Here is a 14,657-nt window from a genome sequence, read left to right as displayed (position 1 = left end):
CTCAGAAAGGTCAGAAATTGATTTGAAGAAATGAAGAAAATGAAGACAGGCCCCTAATTGGCCAAGCTGTCTGTCATACAGCAAATGATGACACAATGCTGAACAAGTTGGTGCTCAGCATCAAGATAACAGGTAAACCCTCCCACTACTGACGTTGATACTACTACCAGATGTACTAGTTAAGCTACAGAAATATCACAAACACTTCTTGAAAAGAATACTGTTTGTTAATGTGTGAAATCATGTGCAAGCTCTACAACGTAATGTGCTTTCTGACAAGACTTACCACTTGGTTACGTGTGCGGTGGTAGGGCTGGATGATGGGTAAACCCAGCGGTGTCACCCACTCCACAGTGTGACCAGACTTGGAGATGAGCCTGGCGCTCTCTGTCAGCCAATCCTGCAACAGAAGGGGATGCCAGCTGAGGTGAAGTGAGGGCGCACACTGGATTGAAGAGCATACTCAGGAAAAAAAAAAAAGAAGCACTTAATCAATCAAGAGAGTGAACACCTGCCTATTTGATGTGTTTGTGTGTGAATTTAGACAACAGAGCAATCAAGTTCAAATCAGCGAGTTCGGACAGTTGGCTGATGTTCTGCTCGGTGGAGGATTTAATAAATCAGGCTATAAATACAAAGACACTATGTTGCGATTGGACCAACAAATAAAACTTCTCTGCTGATCTATGCATATAAGTCTGTTGCTCTACTTCACAGAGCTGCAAACAATTGTTGCGTACTCGCTGAGGAACAGGTAAGGAGTTGTTGCTTACTCTAAAAATTGCAAGTGCAACAGTGCTGTTTGCATAAGCATCTGGCACAGTTTGTCTCCAAGAACGGAAGCCCTATTTATGTCCCACAAGTGCCTCCTCGCACATACGCACACAAATACAGGCACACAGAGAGCTGTAGGAAAGATAAATATGTCCTAACAACTCGAGGTAGCAGTGTGGCCCAAAGCTGCTCCATTCATCATCAGTGTTAGCTCTACATCTATTCCCCGTCACAATGAAATAAAGATAGCATGAAAGCAAAGAAACGGGAGTCAGAGATTAATAGATGGCTGGAGAGATTGACTGGTTAATCCATAGACTGATAAGAAGCAGACAGAGAGGGGAGAGTGAGGAGTGGACAGAGAGTGGGAGCCCGGTTTGAAGAGAATGAGAGGCAGTGTTGACGGAATAAATGGGAAATGTACAGGGAACGTAAGACAGGTCAGGGATGACAGCACTGAGGATTGATCAGCTACCTCTCTCTTGTTCATCCTTCAAATCATTGATGCAACATGCGAGAGGATGTGACCTATTTAAAAGCAGCAGGTGCGCGCACACACACACACACACATACAAGAGCACCGGGTCAGCACCGTGGTATTAGGGAAGGGGGATTTTTCATCACAGACTGGGTTGTCCCTACACATTCCCCAAAGGATGAACACCAGCAGCGGGTGGTGGTTCTGTTTACTTCCCAGACTCCTCTCTGCCTGCGGAGATAATATACAATCCCCCACCAGGTGCACGTCCTAAATCTATAAATGGAGCCTATGTGATGAATGGGTGCCGTTGCCAGGGTGATAGTGAAGTAAACTAGTCATTAATAGAAAAACAATCACATACTATATGCAATAGTAGGTCAGTAGTAGTAGAAATGGGATTTATTCTATATTGTTCCATCCACCTTCCTATGGAAAAAAAGTTTTAATACCTGCATGAGTGTGTGTAAAGTTATGTGAATGTCCGCTTATTTACAACTTGAAAGGAAATAGTGTTTACTGCATGTGGGTATAGATTCTTGGGGGAAAAAAAGAGCAGGAACTCTTATTACGCAATATTTTTACTTAGCGTCAACTGTGTTATGCAATTAGTAACAGACTAGTGTGAGTTTATATTGGTGGTAATATGTTAGATGAGATACTTTTGTGTGTGTATTTGACTAGAAGCAGGTGTAATGAACCCACCTGGATCTCTCTGGTCCCTGTAAACATCTCCTTTAAGCCACTGAACACCAGACGCACCAGGTAATGAGATGCATCCCATACATGCTCCTGGAAATACAAGACATGATTATGCTTGTGTATTTATTCACACGGTCACACACGCATTTTTCATCTTGAACAATAAACAGAGTACAAAGTTCTTTTCACTTGTAATTATTGTTAATTACAAGTATAATTCAAATATAAATGATAGAAGTAGCAGAGGTGAATGAGAGTGGTATATTTCTCATATCATTATAGAGACATGATCTCTTCCTCGCTAGGAGCTGCCTCATCCCCCTACATCCCACCGTAATCAGTCACAATTACACTCCCCCCTAATTTCCCATGTAAACAATTAGGGACATTATGCAGAAGTCATTTAGCGCAATATTCCGGCTGTGAGATGGTAGATACACTGACAGCAGGATCATGCTGATTCCATCTATACAGACAATGAGATTAACTCCAACTACTGTAAGGAAATATATAGCTATTTGACAGATAATAAGCACTACAGAGCTGTAAGAAGATTAAATGTCTCCATTCTCCTGCCATGGTGTCATTCCAAAGGAATGGTGTGTCCATCAGTGAACCAAATCAAGTGCAATTGTTTTGAACTAAAAATAGATTCATAGCGGCTGTGCGCAGGATATCGAATATATCTACTGTTTGATTTCACTCCTGGCCTCACTGATACAACCATGCAATACTTTATTTCACTGCAATATGATTGTAAATAAACTTGGCTAAAATAAACTTCTGTTCTTGCTCCATGCAGCTCACTTGGAAACAGTGTGGTGGGACTCTTAATGTCAAGGTCAAAGTTACTGGAATCCTATTGGGTGCATGATCAAATGTTATGAAATTACATGCAGTCACTGTGCAATAAACGCCTTTATTGCCTTTAGCAGGACAGACCTCAGTAGAGAAGACCTTATCCTTCACTATGAGTCCATCTGGACTCATTTGTATGTAAGAAATGCCCCATATAGGGGAGATCCTGTACTAAAAGGCCACTCTGTCTTACCACGCTGATACCATGCTAAAAATAAAATTTGTATGCAGTGCGAGGAATCCCCACCCCCCCCACCCCCCACCACAACAATCACCCTCCACTGCTACTGTACCTTGGGGAACTCATCAATCTCCTTCAGTCTTTTCTCTATCTGGAGCCGTCCCCCGTAGCGTGTGACCCCGTACACCACAGTCATCACGGTCTGTTTGACCACCTTCCGGCTGATGAAGCCCTCCAGGACCTGAGCGATCTTCAGGCCATTCTCTGCATCCCGCGCTCGGAACTCCTCCACCTGAAACACATGGGCACGTTGCATGTGGGCAGAAATGCTTAACACAGTTTCTGATAACATGATTATTGCCACTTTTACTTATTGTACAATTTATCCTTGCAAGTAAACGAGATTTATTTATCTAGGAAGCTTGCTATTTCACAACCCTGATATAATCTACAGTATCATCAAACAATAACTGCAATGTCCAGAGGTAAAAATATGACAGTGAGATAGTGTCCTGCAGCGAAATGTACTCTGCTTTCTGTCGGCTCACTGACAACACCACAATATACTTTGCAGTTACAGTCGCTGCCCTTGGAAGGCTTTGGCTTGGGACATACTTTTCTTCCTCAGCACACTGTGATTCCTGCTGCCTGTGCAACACAATTAACGTCAAATTGTTTCTCCCTAAAAATAAGTAGATTCACAGCAAACTGGGCCCCTTGATTGCATTTTATGCACACTTGCCCTTTGAGCCTTTGGATATGGATAGTCTATTTTCACTGCACTTTGATGCAAGGTATGAGAGACTAAGCACTATTTAATACAAGACCTAAACTGACAAACCTAAAATATATTGGCAGTGCTCAGTGTGTCACTCATTATGGGATCTAGTGAGTCATCTGAATATTAACAGCTGAGCACCTTCAGTGTGCCTTTGCAAGTGAAGTCAGTCGCGATTTAGTTATGTTGTGCAACTTCAAGTCCTTCAGTTCAAAGAAGGGGAACAAATCAGTGCAAACCAAGAACAGTTCGCTGGTACTGACCTGCTGCGCTACTCCGCTGTACACATCCTGGGGCTCATCACAGGGCATGAGGTTGACTGATGTGGCACCAATAACGTCTCTGCCTAGAGCGGCGTAGTGCTGGAGACCATTACAGGAGCCGTCCTGGAGGAGAGGGGGAGTAGAAGGGAAGGGCAGATTAAAGCAATGATGTGGAGGAGGAGAGAACAGACACAGAGAAAGAATTACAGAGATCAGCACCAAATAGGAGAGGGCACAGGACAAAGAACGATTTAACGATTTAAAGAAAGCAGAGGTGAAACACAACAAAGTGAAGAGAGAAAGATAAAATAGAAAAAAGGATAAAAGGGCAAGATGAATCACAGGAACTCAGTAGATGTGGGAAATTATTTGGTTGAATATCAGTTCATAACAACATATCGCCATGTCCCACAGCCCACAGCCACAGAGTGAATGCTACACTTAACATAAGACTATCAAACCATTTCAAAGCATCTTGAATTAATGGCTTCATTCTAAGCAACATCTGGACTGGATTTGGCATCAGATGGAGAGTTTTACACAATTGATTTAAGTTTAACATCTCTAGATCTTAACTCTAAAGGCTCATGCATGCTTTCAGTTTCTTGAAGACAGGTGCGTGGGAGGAATTGCCCACAGGGAAGAGAAGAGAGAATTCCTGCACACTGTCATTTTACTTGTAGTAAACTTTATTAAAGATGCAACGTTTCAGTCCTTAGACCTTCATCAGGTAAAACTGAGGAACAAAGAACATTCCAGACAGATATAGCCAACACCTCTTCAGGTGAGGCCAATCAGGGACCATAAGCTGTCAGGCCTGCAGTCTGTACATATTTAGTCTATTAGAAGGCACCTCCCACCTCAGCATTAGTGGTCAACATAACCTGTTACTAAAGAGATGTGAAGCTTTTTGGATCTTCACATTACAGACCACATTGTCCCCCAAAGGTCTTAATGATGAGTTTCTACTTAATAAGATGCTGTGAATTCTTATTTTATTGTTACTATATTTATAGATTTGTCCACTAATGATGAATTTTCTTCTATTTCCCAGATAGTGAAGCCCTGTTTGGATGATCTTTGCACATTATCTTCATCATCCCTATGTTTATGTATTTCAATTGTGAGATTAAATGGATTTTTCTATATTCATATTTTTTTCCTGTTTTCTATTTCTACTATTATATGACTGAATGTGGTTATTTAAATTTTGTATTGTGGTAACCTACTGCCTATTTAGAGTTATAATTATGGGATAGCCTAAACAGCGAAAATTATTATAATTATAGTTGTTGTTGTTGTCGTTATTATGATTATTATTATTATCATCATCATCATTATTGTCACTATTGGAAGAGATTATTTTGGGTAAATTGATTTTAATTTTAATTATATTATTCAATGCTTGTATATAAATTCATATATGGAATGTCCATCTTTGATGGTGGGAGGTGTGTTTTAATAGGTTAAATACATTCAGACTGTGGGACTGATTGCCTGACAGCTTATGATCCCTGACTGGACTCACCCGAGGAGGTGTTGACTACATCTGCCTGGGATGTTCTTTATTCCTCAGTTTTACCTGATGAAGGTCTAAGGACTGAAATGTTGTATCTTTAATTAAGTTTATTGCAAGTAAAAGGACAGTGTGTGGAATTCTCTCTTCTCTTGGCTATAGGTTTAACATTGCCCTAATCTTATACAGAGTGTAATGATTTATGCTATCCACTAGACTGAGCAGTTTAGATGAGATTAAGTGTATCCGGGAACTGGAAATGTCCTGTATTCACCCCGTCAGGCAAGATTAAAAAGCCTAGCATAAACATTGCAGTGCGTTGGCCACATTCCTGTCCAACTTTCAGTTCCACAACAATTTCATTTCAAATGTGGACTCGGACTCCTTTGACTCCCTCTGGCTGTTTAGATTCCTTACTTTACTTTATTCATCAGGGACAGTACACATTAATTAACATCAATATGATTTAAATGTGCCAGTGTTATCCTGAAGGGAAATTTTCATTTCTAGTCACTAAGTAGGTTGAATTTCAAAGATGCACTTAGTGAAAACCTTGGAGCTATTGTCCTTAAAAACAGCAGGGGGAAGAGGTGCTACATTCACTGCTATATGCTCTCACATTGTACTATATATTTTTGTCTTTTTCTTTTAAAAATATGAGAGAAAATCCATATTTGAAGACTGGAATCAGGCAAATTATTTCCACTTGCATTACTTGCACTTTTATTGGTGCAGGTACAACTAACAATCATTCAAAGGATTGATATAAAATGTACATCCTTAAAAAAGTAAAATAAATGAGAGCCATGTACTCAAGTGCTAATAAAAACTACAATATAATACGGTTATTACCCTGTTGCTTTACTCTGAACAACTATACCAAACACAGATTATACTTTAACCTGCAAATAACTGGATACCAGACATAAAGCGGCACAGTGAGTGGGTTAGATTCTAAAGTAAATATGTCTCCAGCTGCAACACTATTGCAGACAATTTGTCTGTTGCTTTGGTTTGTGTAAGAGAGGGCAGGGGTTTAAATACTCAGTAAAGGACAGCTAAAGCTATGGCCTTGTTTCTAAGATTAGTTCTACAGGTTTATGGTATTAAAATGGCCCCAGATGGTTGGGGAGGTCTTGGTTTGTTAACTTTGATGTGCCCTCTAAACCAGAACTATAAAACATGAATGAATGGCATATCTTATTTTTAGCAGGCTATAAACGGGAATTATGATTGGCTGAAGGTGTTTTCAGATTAGTTAATTCCTACATATGCAGACACTCACGCTACAGGCGGAGTTTTCATACAATATTTAAAAAGCATTTTGTCAAATCAATATTATCTAACTGAAAAGGACTGACAGGAAATAATGCTGACAGAGATCAAACATGCATGACACAACAGCCTCTTGGTTCACTATGCAAACCTGTGAACACATTATTCTTTTAATTGTCTTATGGTACCTGGTGAACAGGAAAATGAGAGATGAACTGTGTCGGATCGGGAGATCTCACAGCATCGGCTATCTCCATGCAGCAAGCCAGAGCCTGCCAAGGCTCATCTGCATTCATCCACCACTTCTTACCCTAAGAGAGACAAACACAAGCACATGGCATGTTATTTGGCATATATAAACATGAAAAAACATCTATTTTTACTCTGTGTTTTGTCAGATATTTGACAGATATTTGTCACTGATTAAAGTAACCATTCACCTAAGTGAGAGAGAAAGGCGTTATGCTACAATCTGTTTATTTCAGAAATTGAGAGTAATAGTTGTTTTTGCATCATTCTATATGTAATCTCATATACTTCAAAACTCAGAAGTTCTAAAAAGAAATGCTATGTAGAACTATGAAGCTATGGTTGAAATGACCAACAAAGATAGACTGACATTGAGAGGGTTGTCAGCAGAGTCCAGTATGTCCTCCATGATAGTGTTGGCATACTCCAGCCTTCCCTGTAGTGAGCTCCTCTTCTTTAACCCTGTCAGATTGACTAAGTGGATCTTTAGCCAGTCTAGGCCCTTCGGACCGAGGGGCTTCCCCTCCGCAAACACGAGGATAGCTCGAGTCACGTCACTTCCCAGGTGATTAAAGTATGGAGGACAGGGGTAGGTACGTCCCCGGAAGTCCATGTTGTGAGGGAACCAGAAGATCTCATCCCTCATATGGTTGGCGATGGAGAGTTTATAGAGAGCATCCATACGCAAGCTGTGCATCTCACTGCATTTCTTTTTGGCATTGATCACTTCCCTTTTCATGTGGGCCTTCTCACTAGCCGTATAAGTGGGATCTTGGGGGTTAAAGTGAGGTATTTTGGGTGCTTCTGACAGGGGAGGAGGGATGTCTAGTTTCTCACTACCGCGGTCATTGAAGATAGAGATAATAATATCCAGTAAGGGTTTGTTGATCCTCCAGGCGCAGTTACCCAGCTGGTTAAGAGAGTCTAAGACTGCATGGAGGTTCTGGCATTTGTCCAATAACACCTCATGTTGGGTGGCCCCATCCACTGTGCGCATTAGCTTGGCAGGTGTCAGCAGGTAAGCTCCAAACTTCACAGAAGTCCAGGGCACAGGAGGGCACAGCATCGGCATCACATAGGAGTCAAAGGTCAACTTGGTCTCCATGGCCTCCTGCTGCATCTGAATCAGGATAGGGTGGGGCTTGATGAAGCCGACCTGGAGGGTGAAACACAGCATCATGTGAAATCCAATTAGAGGCAGAAAACTTCAAATGAGCAGACACAGAGAAGATTGCCCTGAAAAACAGATGCCGATGTTTCAATTACACCCAAATGAATGACGCTTTATCCACTTATTTCAAAATCAGGTTAAGTTTAACCATGACGTGTGGGGTGAAGAGTGTGGCTAATTTCATTCCTGACTGATTTCAGCGTAATTTTCAAATAAATACCAGTAGCTGAGTCGGAAATGTTTCCTAGCAGTTTAAATCATAACCGATACAGAGAACAATGAACGAGCCCTACACTTACACGTCTCAGTCCAAAACAACTGGGCTAAGTTCATGTTTCCATTGATATCATTCCTCCAAAAACTGGTCAACATTGAATATCAGATCACTAACATTCACAAAAGACTCAGGTAGCCAACTGTAGCTCCATAAACCTCCAAACCAAACAGGATGTTATATCTTCATTTAATTAAAAGTGCTCAGTGAGGAGTCATAATGGCCTGGTGGCCAAGTTCAAATTTGGCTGGGGAACTTTGTTGCATGTCATGCCCCTCTCCTTCTCTCTCTCCCCACAACTCCTGCTGCCTCTTGACTTTATATTATCAATTAAAGGCAAAAATACTCAAAACCTAACTTTAAAGAGTGGTAACTGAAATATTGCTTACACACTAAAGCTTCAACATCAAAGATTATCAGCTTTCTTTATTGAATTATGTAAAACCCTGGCCAGGAGCAGCATAGCAGAGGGATGAATTACATCATGTGAACTCACCTACATTGGTATACACAAGTTTCTCCCAAGCTGTGGCTTTGATGTGCAAGAATTATTGTGTTGCAAGTTCTAACTCGACACACATAGAGGACATGGGGCAGAGCATAAAGACCATCTTAAGGGAGAAATACAGTAACCTGACAGAAACATAAAACACCTCAGCATTGCTTGCATGAGTCAGACTGCCACGTTGTGCTGTAAAATCATTAGGATGCTCCCCTGATGGGCTAACCTCCAAACAGAAAAAGAAAGGGGAGGGGGAGGATGAAGAGAAAAGAAAAGAGGGGGGGAAAGAGATATAAAATATTCACAAGACTAAACTTCTGCAATAGCCCATCCCTTGGTCAAAGTGCATCAAGTCCAAAAAGTCCCAAAAAATCCAAAGTTCTTTCTCTCTTTACGCCTTTTTTTGCTTGACACGGTCGCCTCACCTTCCTGTTGGGTCCCATGGTAGTAAATCAGCGAGCCAATTAAGGGGACACTAAAAAAAGGGATTAGCCTGGAACCTATTCATCTTTCTCAACTGTTCCCCCTGCCAACTCACAGGGGCGAAATGGTTTTATAATTCACACTCTTTTGGGGCTTCATGCTGGATAGGAGGGTGCTCAAATGTACAAGGTAACAGGCTTTAGAGTGACAGACAGTCTTGTCGAAATTGAAGGTCAGGTGCTTTCAGACATTTTCTTTGTTTCTGCTCCACTATGGTTCTTCCATTATTAATGAAAATGTCAGCTTTATAACCACTTCAACTTCACTGGGTCAATCTCTTAATCGTACTGTTTGTATTTTTCAAAAAAGCCAAAATGAATAAGATGACTTGATTTAACTGATAGAGAGTATTCATAATGAACAGCTCACTGTGTTTTATTTTTAATCCTTTTGAATACTACCCACAATGTTACTGCAGTTTCCAGAAGATCCTTTTAACTCTAATCCTTGACCATTTTTTTCTGCATAAATCTCAGTTGAAAGGATCTTTATTGGTCTGGGTTAATGCTTGGGAATCCTGTTACCAGGCAGGTTATCAAAGGTATTTGATATCTGGACCTGAATGGGTTTATTAAGGGGGAAAAAGAACCCAGAGGACCTGTGCTACTGCTCACCCTGTACCCTGCCTTTTTGGAAAGACTGCTTTAGCAGAATCACTACCACCCAGTTAACCATGTACTCCTTGATATCCCTGTGGAATAAGCTGGGCTTTGAAGGATTTGCACATCCACTGTACCTGTCTGGTGCTGCGAAAGGTATACATGTGGTAGAGGATGGGGATGAGCTTCCTGTCATAGGCCGGGTTCAGGATGTCGCTATTAATTTTAAGGCTCTTGACCATTATATCCACCAGCCAAGTGCCCAGCTCCAGAGTTACTATGTATGGCCAGTGGCTCTCGCCTCCCTGCAGTGTGGGTCCTGAACACTGCTCTGTTTCTAGCTTACACCACTGCTCCCTGGGAAGGACGTCATACACCTGGAGGGAGAGGAACAGAGGTGGGATTTAGACATTTTCCCTCATATCGCAAGAGCATGACATATGATTACAATAAAATCCAAAAAAAAAAGTCCCCTTACAGTAAGCTATAAAGTCTGTACATAGGTTGAAAGGCACAGCAACATCTAAAGACAATTTGTCAAAACACGCACTTATTTGTGATCCAATCAAAAATAACTTTCCTGTTTCAAAAGACGTGATAAGTACTGTAAAAGCCCAGATGTATTAAAATTCAGCCAAAGACAAGACCCCAATGCAAAAGAAGAAAAGATCAATGAGTAAAAGCATTATTTGTTTCAGAAGAAAGCAATCGTATGCAATCTCATCAGCATGGATCTTCAAAGTAAAAATTAAAAACTATGGTAGTCAACAACACGACATAATTTACTTAAAAAAGACATTCTTTTATCTCTTTAGACTTCGGTTAGTTTCTTTCTTTAGAAAGCTTGGGGGTGTCAGGAACTTGAGATTATGTCATTAGAAAAATATACAAACCAGCTTGACCTGACGTGAGAGGCAGTTTAGTCTAACATTTATTGGTTTAGCTTTCACAACAGATCCATGAAAATGTAAATGTGTATACTGAGAACTCAACTAGAGAACAACTAAGTGAGAAAGTTTGGTGCCATAAAAACAATGGAAAAATGTCATAATAGACATCATTATGAGTACAAAGGCCGTGTAAAAAAAAACATCTCATATAAAACAAACACCATAACTTCTAGTTTAACTAGCTACTGGAGTATAATGAGCTCTCACTCATTATAATCTTGATGATGTTAGCGTTTTCGCCTCAGTGTACCAGAGCCATCACAACACTAGTGGAACACTGAGTCAGTGAAATTGGCTGTAAAATCCCATCGAGGAAACACAGTCCTTTACTTCACAAAAAAAATGTACAGCATGTCAATGAGCAGAGTACACAAGGTCACTAAGTTTTTTATCTGCTACAAATATTAAACACCCATCAAATGTTAATCAGTGTTTAGATTGCTTACATATTTCACTGCTGATGTTGAGGGCCTGGCAGAATGATTCACAAAATTCACTGTTCAGTTAGATACAGTACATTAATGTTGTGACAACAACATTTAGCTTCAAAAGAGAATAATATTTGAGACTTTAGAGTTAAACAATTGACTCATTCAGTGGGGTTATTAGGCAGCATACGGTATGACACAAAACAAACGCAGTGTTTTGCAAATAAAGCAAACCATATGGTGACAAAGGATATCATTTCAGCTCAACAAATGCACTACTGCTCAACAGAGTTTAAACACAATGAGCTGTGAATTGTTTGATTGTGCACGTCAGAATCGAGAACCATGTATGGTGTTTTCACAATTCACATATAACTTGAGCAACAACAATGAACTGCGATGTCCTTAAGTTTGCATCTTTACAGGCCGTGCAGTGTTTGCTGCATTGCACAGTACAACATGCATGTATGTCTTAGCTTTTATACTTACAATGGTGTTATGTTATTATGTTTTTTTCTGAATCATTATGGAATCCAGCAATTTACTTAAAAAACGTATTAGAGTTTAGAATTGAATACAAATAAGTTAGTGGCGTATTTAGTTTTTACACATTTAAACTTCTACATTTGATTGTGTATAGCATACACCTGAATCAAAAAACGAATCTGCCTCTCATTTTTTGTTTCAAATTTCACTTGCAAATTTCAACCGTGTTGCACCATAGCGCATGCAAAATAAATGAAAGCACATCTTGTTCAGATAAATTGACACGCGATTCTCTTTTGCAAAAGCAGAAGTACACATAGAGGAAGACGGCTGTGGTGTGATGATTTCTTTACCTTGGTATCTTTGGCCAGCAGGTCTGTGTAAGCGTTGTAAATGTTGCCCAACTTGTCCACCGTCTGATTTTTGTGCTTCTGGCGCACAGAGTACTTGGTGTACACCCTGTTGCCAAGATCCCTGGCTAAAATCTTCAGTGATTCTCCACTGGGAGGCAAATTGGCAACACTCTGGACAAGAGTCGGACACAGTTCAAAAGGTCAAGCAGATGCAAAGATTTGTGACACTCACACATCAGGCTTTTGTCAGATCTGGTTAAGTTTAATGAAAAAGCAATCCTTCAGTCACAGGGGAAATCAAAGTGAAAGTGGTCTTTTCAGAATTGAAGCCGTAAAACCTGTGTATTTGTCTGTGCTGGAAGCAAACAAATCTGATCAAAGCATGCTCCCCTTTGCTGCCAAAGATAAAGCCTGATGCTTTTCCAGCTGTTGTCACTGTCAGTTGCTTGATTTGTGTTTTGTGGTTTCCCAGATTGGTTGGGTCGTATTATGTAACCAGCAATGTCGAGAAAACAGAGGAGAGATAACCGTGATATCACTACACATCTTTATTTTAATGTTGTAGTAAAATAAAGCTATCGTCAATCAAATGCTCTTGACTCAAAAGATTGATAAGACTGTGTTTAATCTTAGCTGTCTGGCATTTCATTGAGCGGTAGGCTGGGCTTGGTGGGTTGTATTACCTGTATCATGATGTCCACATACTCTCTATCCTCCAGCAGACAGAGGTAGGGATAAAGGTTAAGCCTGTAGTCCTTGCTGTTGGTCTTAGCCAGGATCATCTTGCTCTCCCTCAAAGCTTGGAGGAGGATCTTCTGCCAGTGTGCCCGCTGCTCTGCCAGCAGCTCCCTCTAAACGGACAACACAACTGTAAGTCATCCATCTCATGTCGGTAACTGACTGCAGGAAACCCATAGAGGACGGGATAAATAAAATTACCAATTCTGCAGCAGTCCTTGTTTGTCACATAGTGCATGAACCAAATGGAAAGTCATTATAAATTGTGAAGCAGTAGATGGGGCCATCTCTCATTGGACACAAGTCATTGTACAACATGACTGTGCATTCTATTTGATGGTTAGGCTTGTTTGTCTGATGCCTCCAGATGAGAAAGAGCGAGAAAACAGACTGTCCTTCTTAAGAGGAACACAACTGGGCTACAGACTTATTCATCTAAGACTTAAAAAAGAAGGAAAAATCTATTTTATTGTTCTCACACAGAGTCTTGGCCCAGTAGAAGGGACTGCAGTCGGGATATAAACAATTTACCAATGAACAATCATCATTTGTCAATCACATTCCAGCTGATTTGAGGTTAGAGGAATAGTTATGTAGTTGGGAAATACACTTATTTGCTTTCTAATGCTAACTCTAATTATGAAGATAGAGCCAGCAGGTGGCTATCTTAGCTTAGCATAAAGACTGGAAGTGAAGGAAACAGCTAACCAGGCTCGACAAGTTGTATTTTTTGCAATGAGTTACAAGCTCCAAGCCAAGATAGATGTTTCCCCTAGTCTCAATGCTAAACTAAGCTAATTACCTGTTCAGACATGAGAGTGGTAAGGATCTTCTTATCTAACTTTCTGCAAGAAAGCAAATCACCATATTTCCCAAAATGTCAATGTCTCACAATGTAGTGCATATTTTGTGTTTTGAATGAGGGAGAAAAACTGTTCTTTAAGTCTGCAGTCAGGACAAGTATCGGCTTTATCATTACCTGCTGTTTCTGGTGCATTATGATAGATTTTGCGTTTCATAATTAACATAAAACACTTATTAGGAAAATGTGCATCCCTAGCTGCTGGGTGGTAAGCAGGTTTGTTCGTGTCTCTGTGGAGGTATTGTGCCACCCATGCACATCTGGGTATGTATGCGTTAATGTTCACTCTTCTGCTAAAAAGTTTCACCGAGTCTGACTGAAGAAGAGACACAGCCTGGATTGTGGATGGAGTGGTGACTCTGCGTTTTCTCAAGAGGCCTCCATTACAATACATTATTATTCTGCCCTGCCTGTCTGTAAATGCTTCCTGACCACCAGGGACTTTCAGCCTGCTCGCTTCCCACGTAGCCCATCTGCAGAGGCAGACGAGCCAGGCTGGACTGTAAATGCCAGAGTTGGAAAGAAGGCACACCACAGGAATATAATGTCTCCTCCTCTAACCAGAGAAAAGAGAAACTTTACTCAAAAGAGACAAGGGGTACACTTAAATATAAAACATACTTTAAATGTCAATAAATCATTGAGATTAGATGATTAGATGTTATGCACGCTCAACAATCTGCATCTTACATTGTGTGCCAGCAGTTGGAAGCAACATGGTTTATGGGAAATTTTGT

At 40.6% G+C, this 14,657-nt stretch overlaps 1 protein-coding gene across 1 annotated transcript in view; it reads right to left on the bottom strand.

Annotated features, from left to right (window-relative positions):
• polrmt (polymerase (RNA) mitochondrial (DNA directed)) overlaps positions 1 to 14,657 on the bottom strand; it is a 50,551-nt gene that overhangs the window by 21,130 nt on the left and 14,764 nt on the right. Inside the window, exons 7-15 of the mRNA XM_067597302.1 lie at positions 13,004 to 13,171; positions 12,321 to 12,491; positions 10,241 to 10,480; positions 7,445 to 8,230; positions 7,014 to 7,136; positions 4,035 to 4,157; positions 3,106 to 3,285; positions 1,958 to 2,044; positions 287 to 400 (exon numbers count right to left, since the gene is read on the bottom strand). Coding sequence (XP_067453403.1) covers positions 287 to 400; positions 1,958 to 2,044; positions 3,106 to 3,285; positions 4,035 to 4,157; positions 7,014 to 7,136; positions 7,445 to 8,230; positions 10,241 to 10,480; positions 12,321 to 12,491; positions 13,004 to 13,171 — 1,992 coding nt within the window. The remainder of the gene's footprint in view (positions 1 to 286; positions 401 to 1,957; positions 2,045 to 3,105; positions 3,286 to 4,034; positions 4,158 to 7,013; positions 7,137 to 7,444; positions 8,231 to 10,240; positions 10,481 to 12,320; positions 12,492 to 13,003; positions 13,172 to 14,657) is intronic.

The sequence above is a fragment of the Thunnus thynnus genome, chromosome 8 (assembly GCF_963924715.1).
Source record: "Thunnus thynnus chromosome 8, fThuThy2.1, whole genome shotgun sequence".
In the NCBI taxonomy this organism is placed as follows: domain Eukaryota; kingdom Metazoa; phylum Chordata; class Actinopteri; order Scombriformes; family Scombridae; genus Thunnus; species Thunnus thynnus.
Note: the sequence above shows the minus strand (reverse complement) of the source record. Positions and strands in the feature narration are given on the sequence as shown.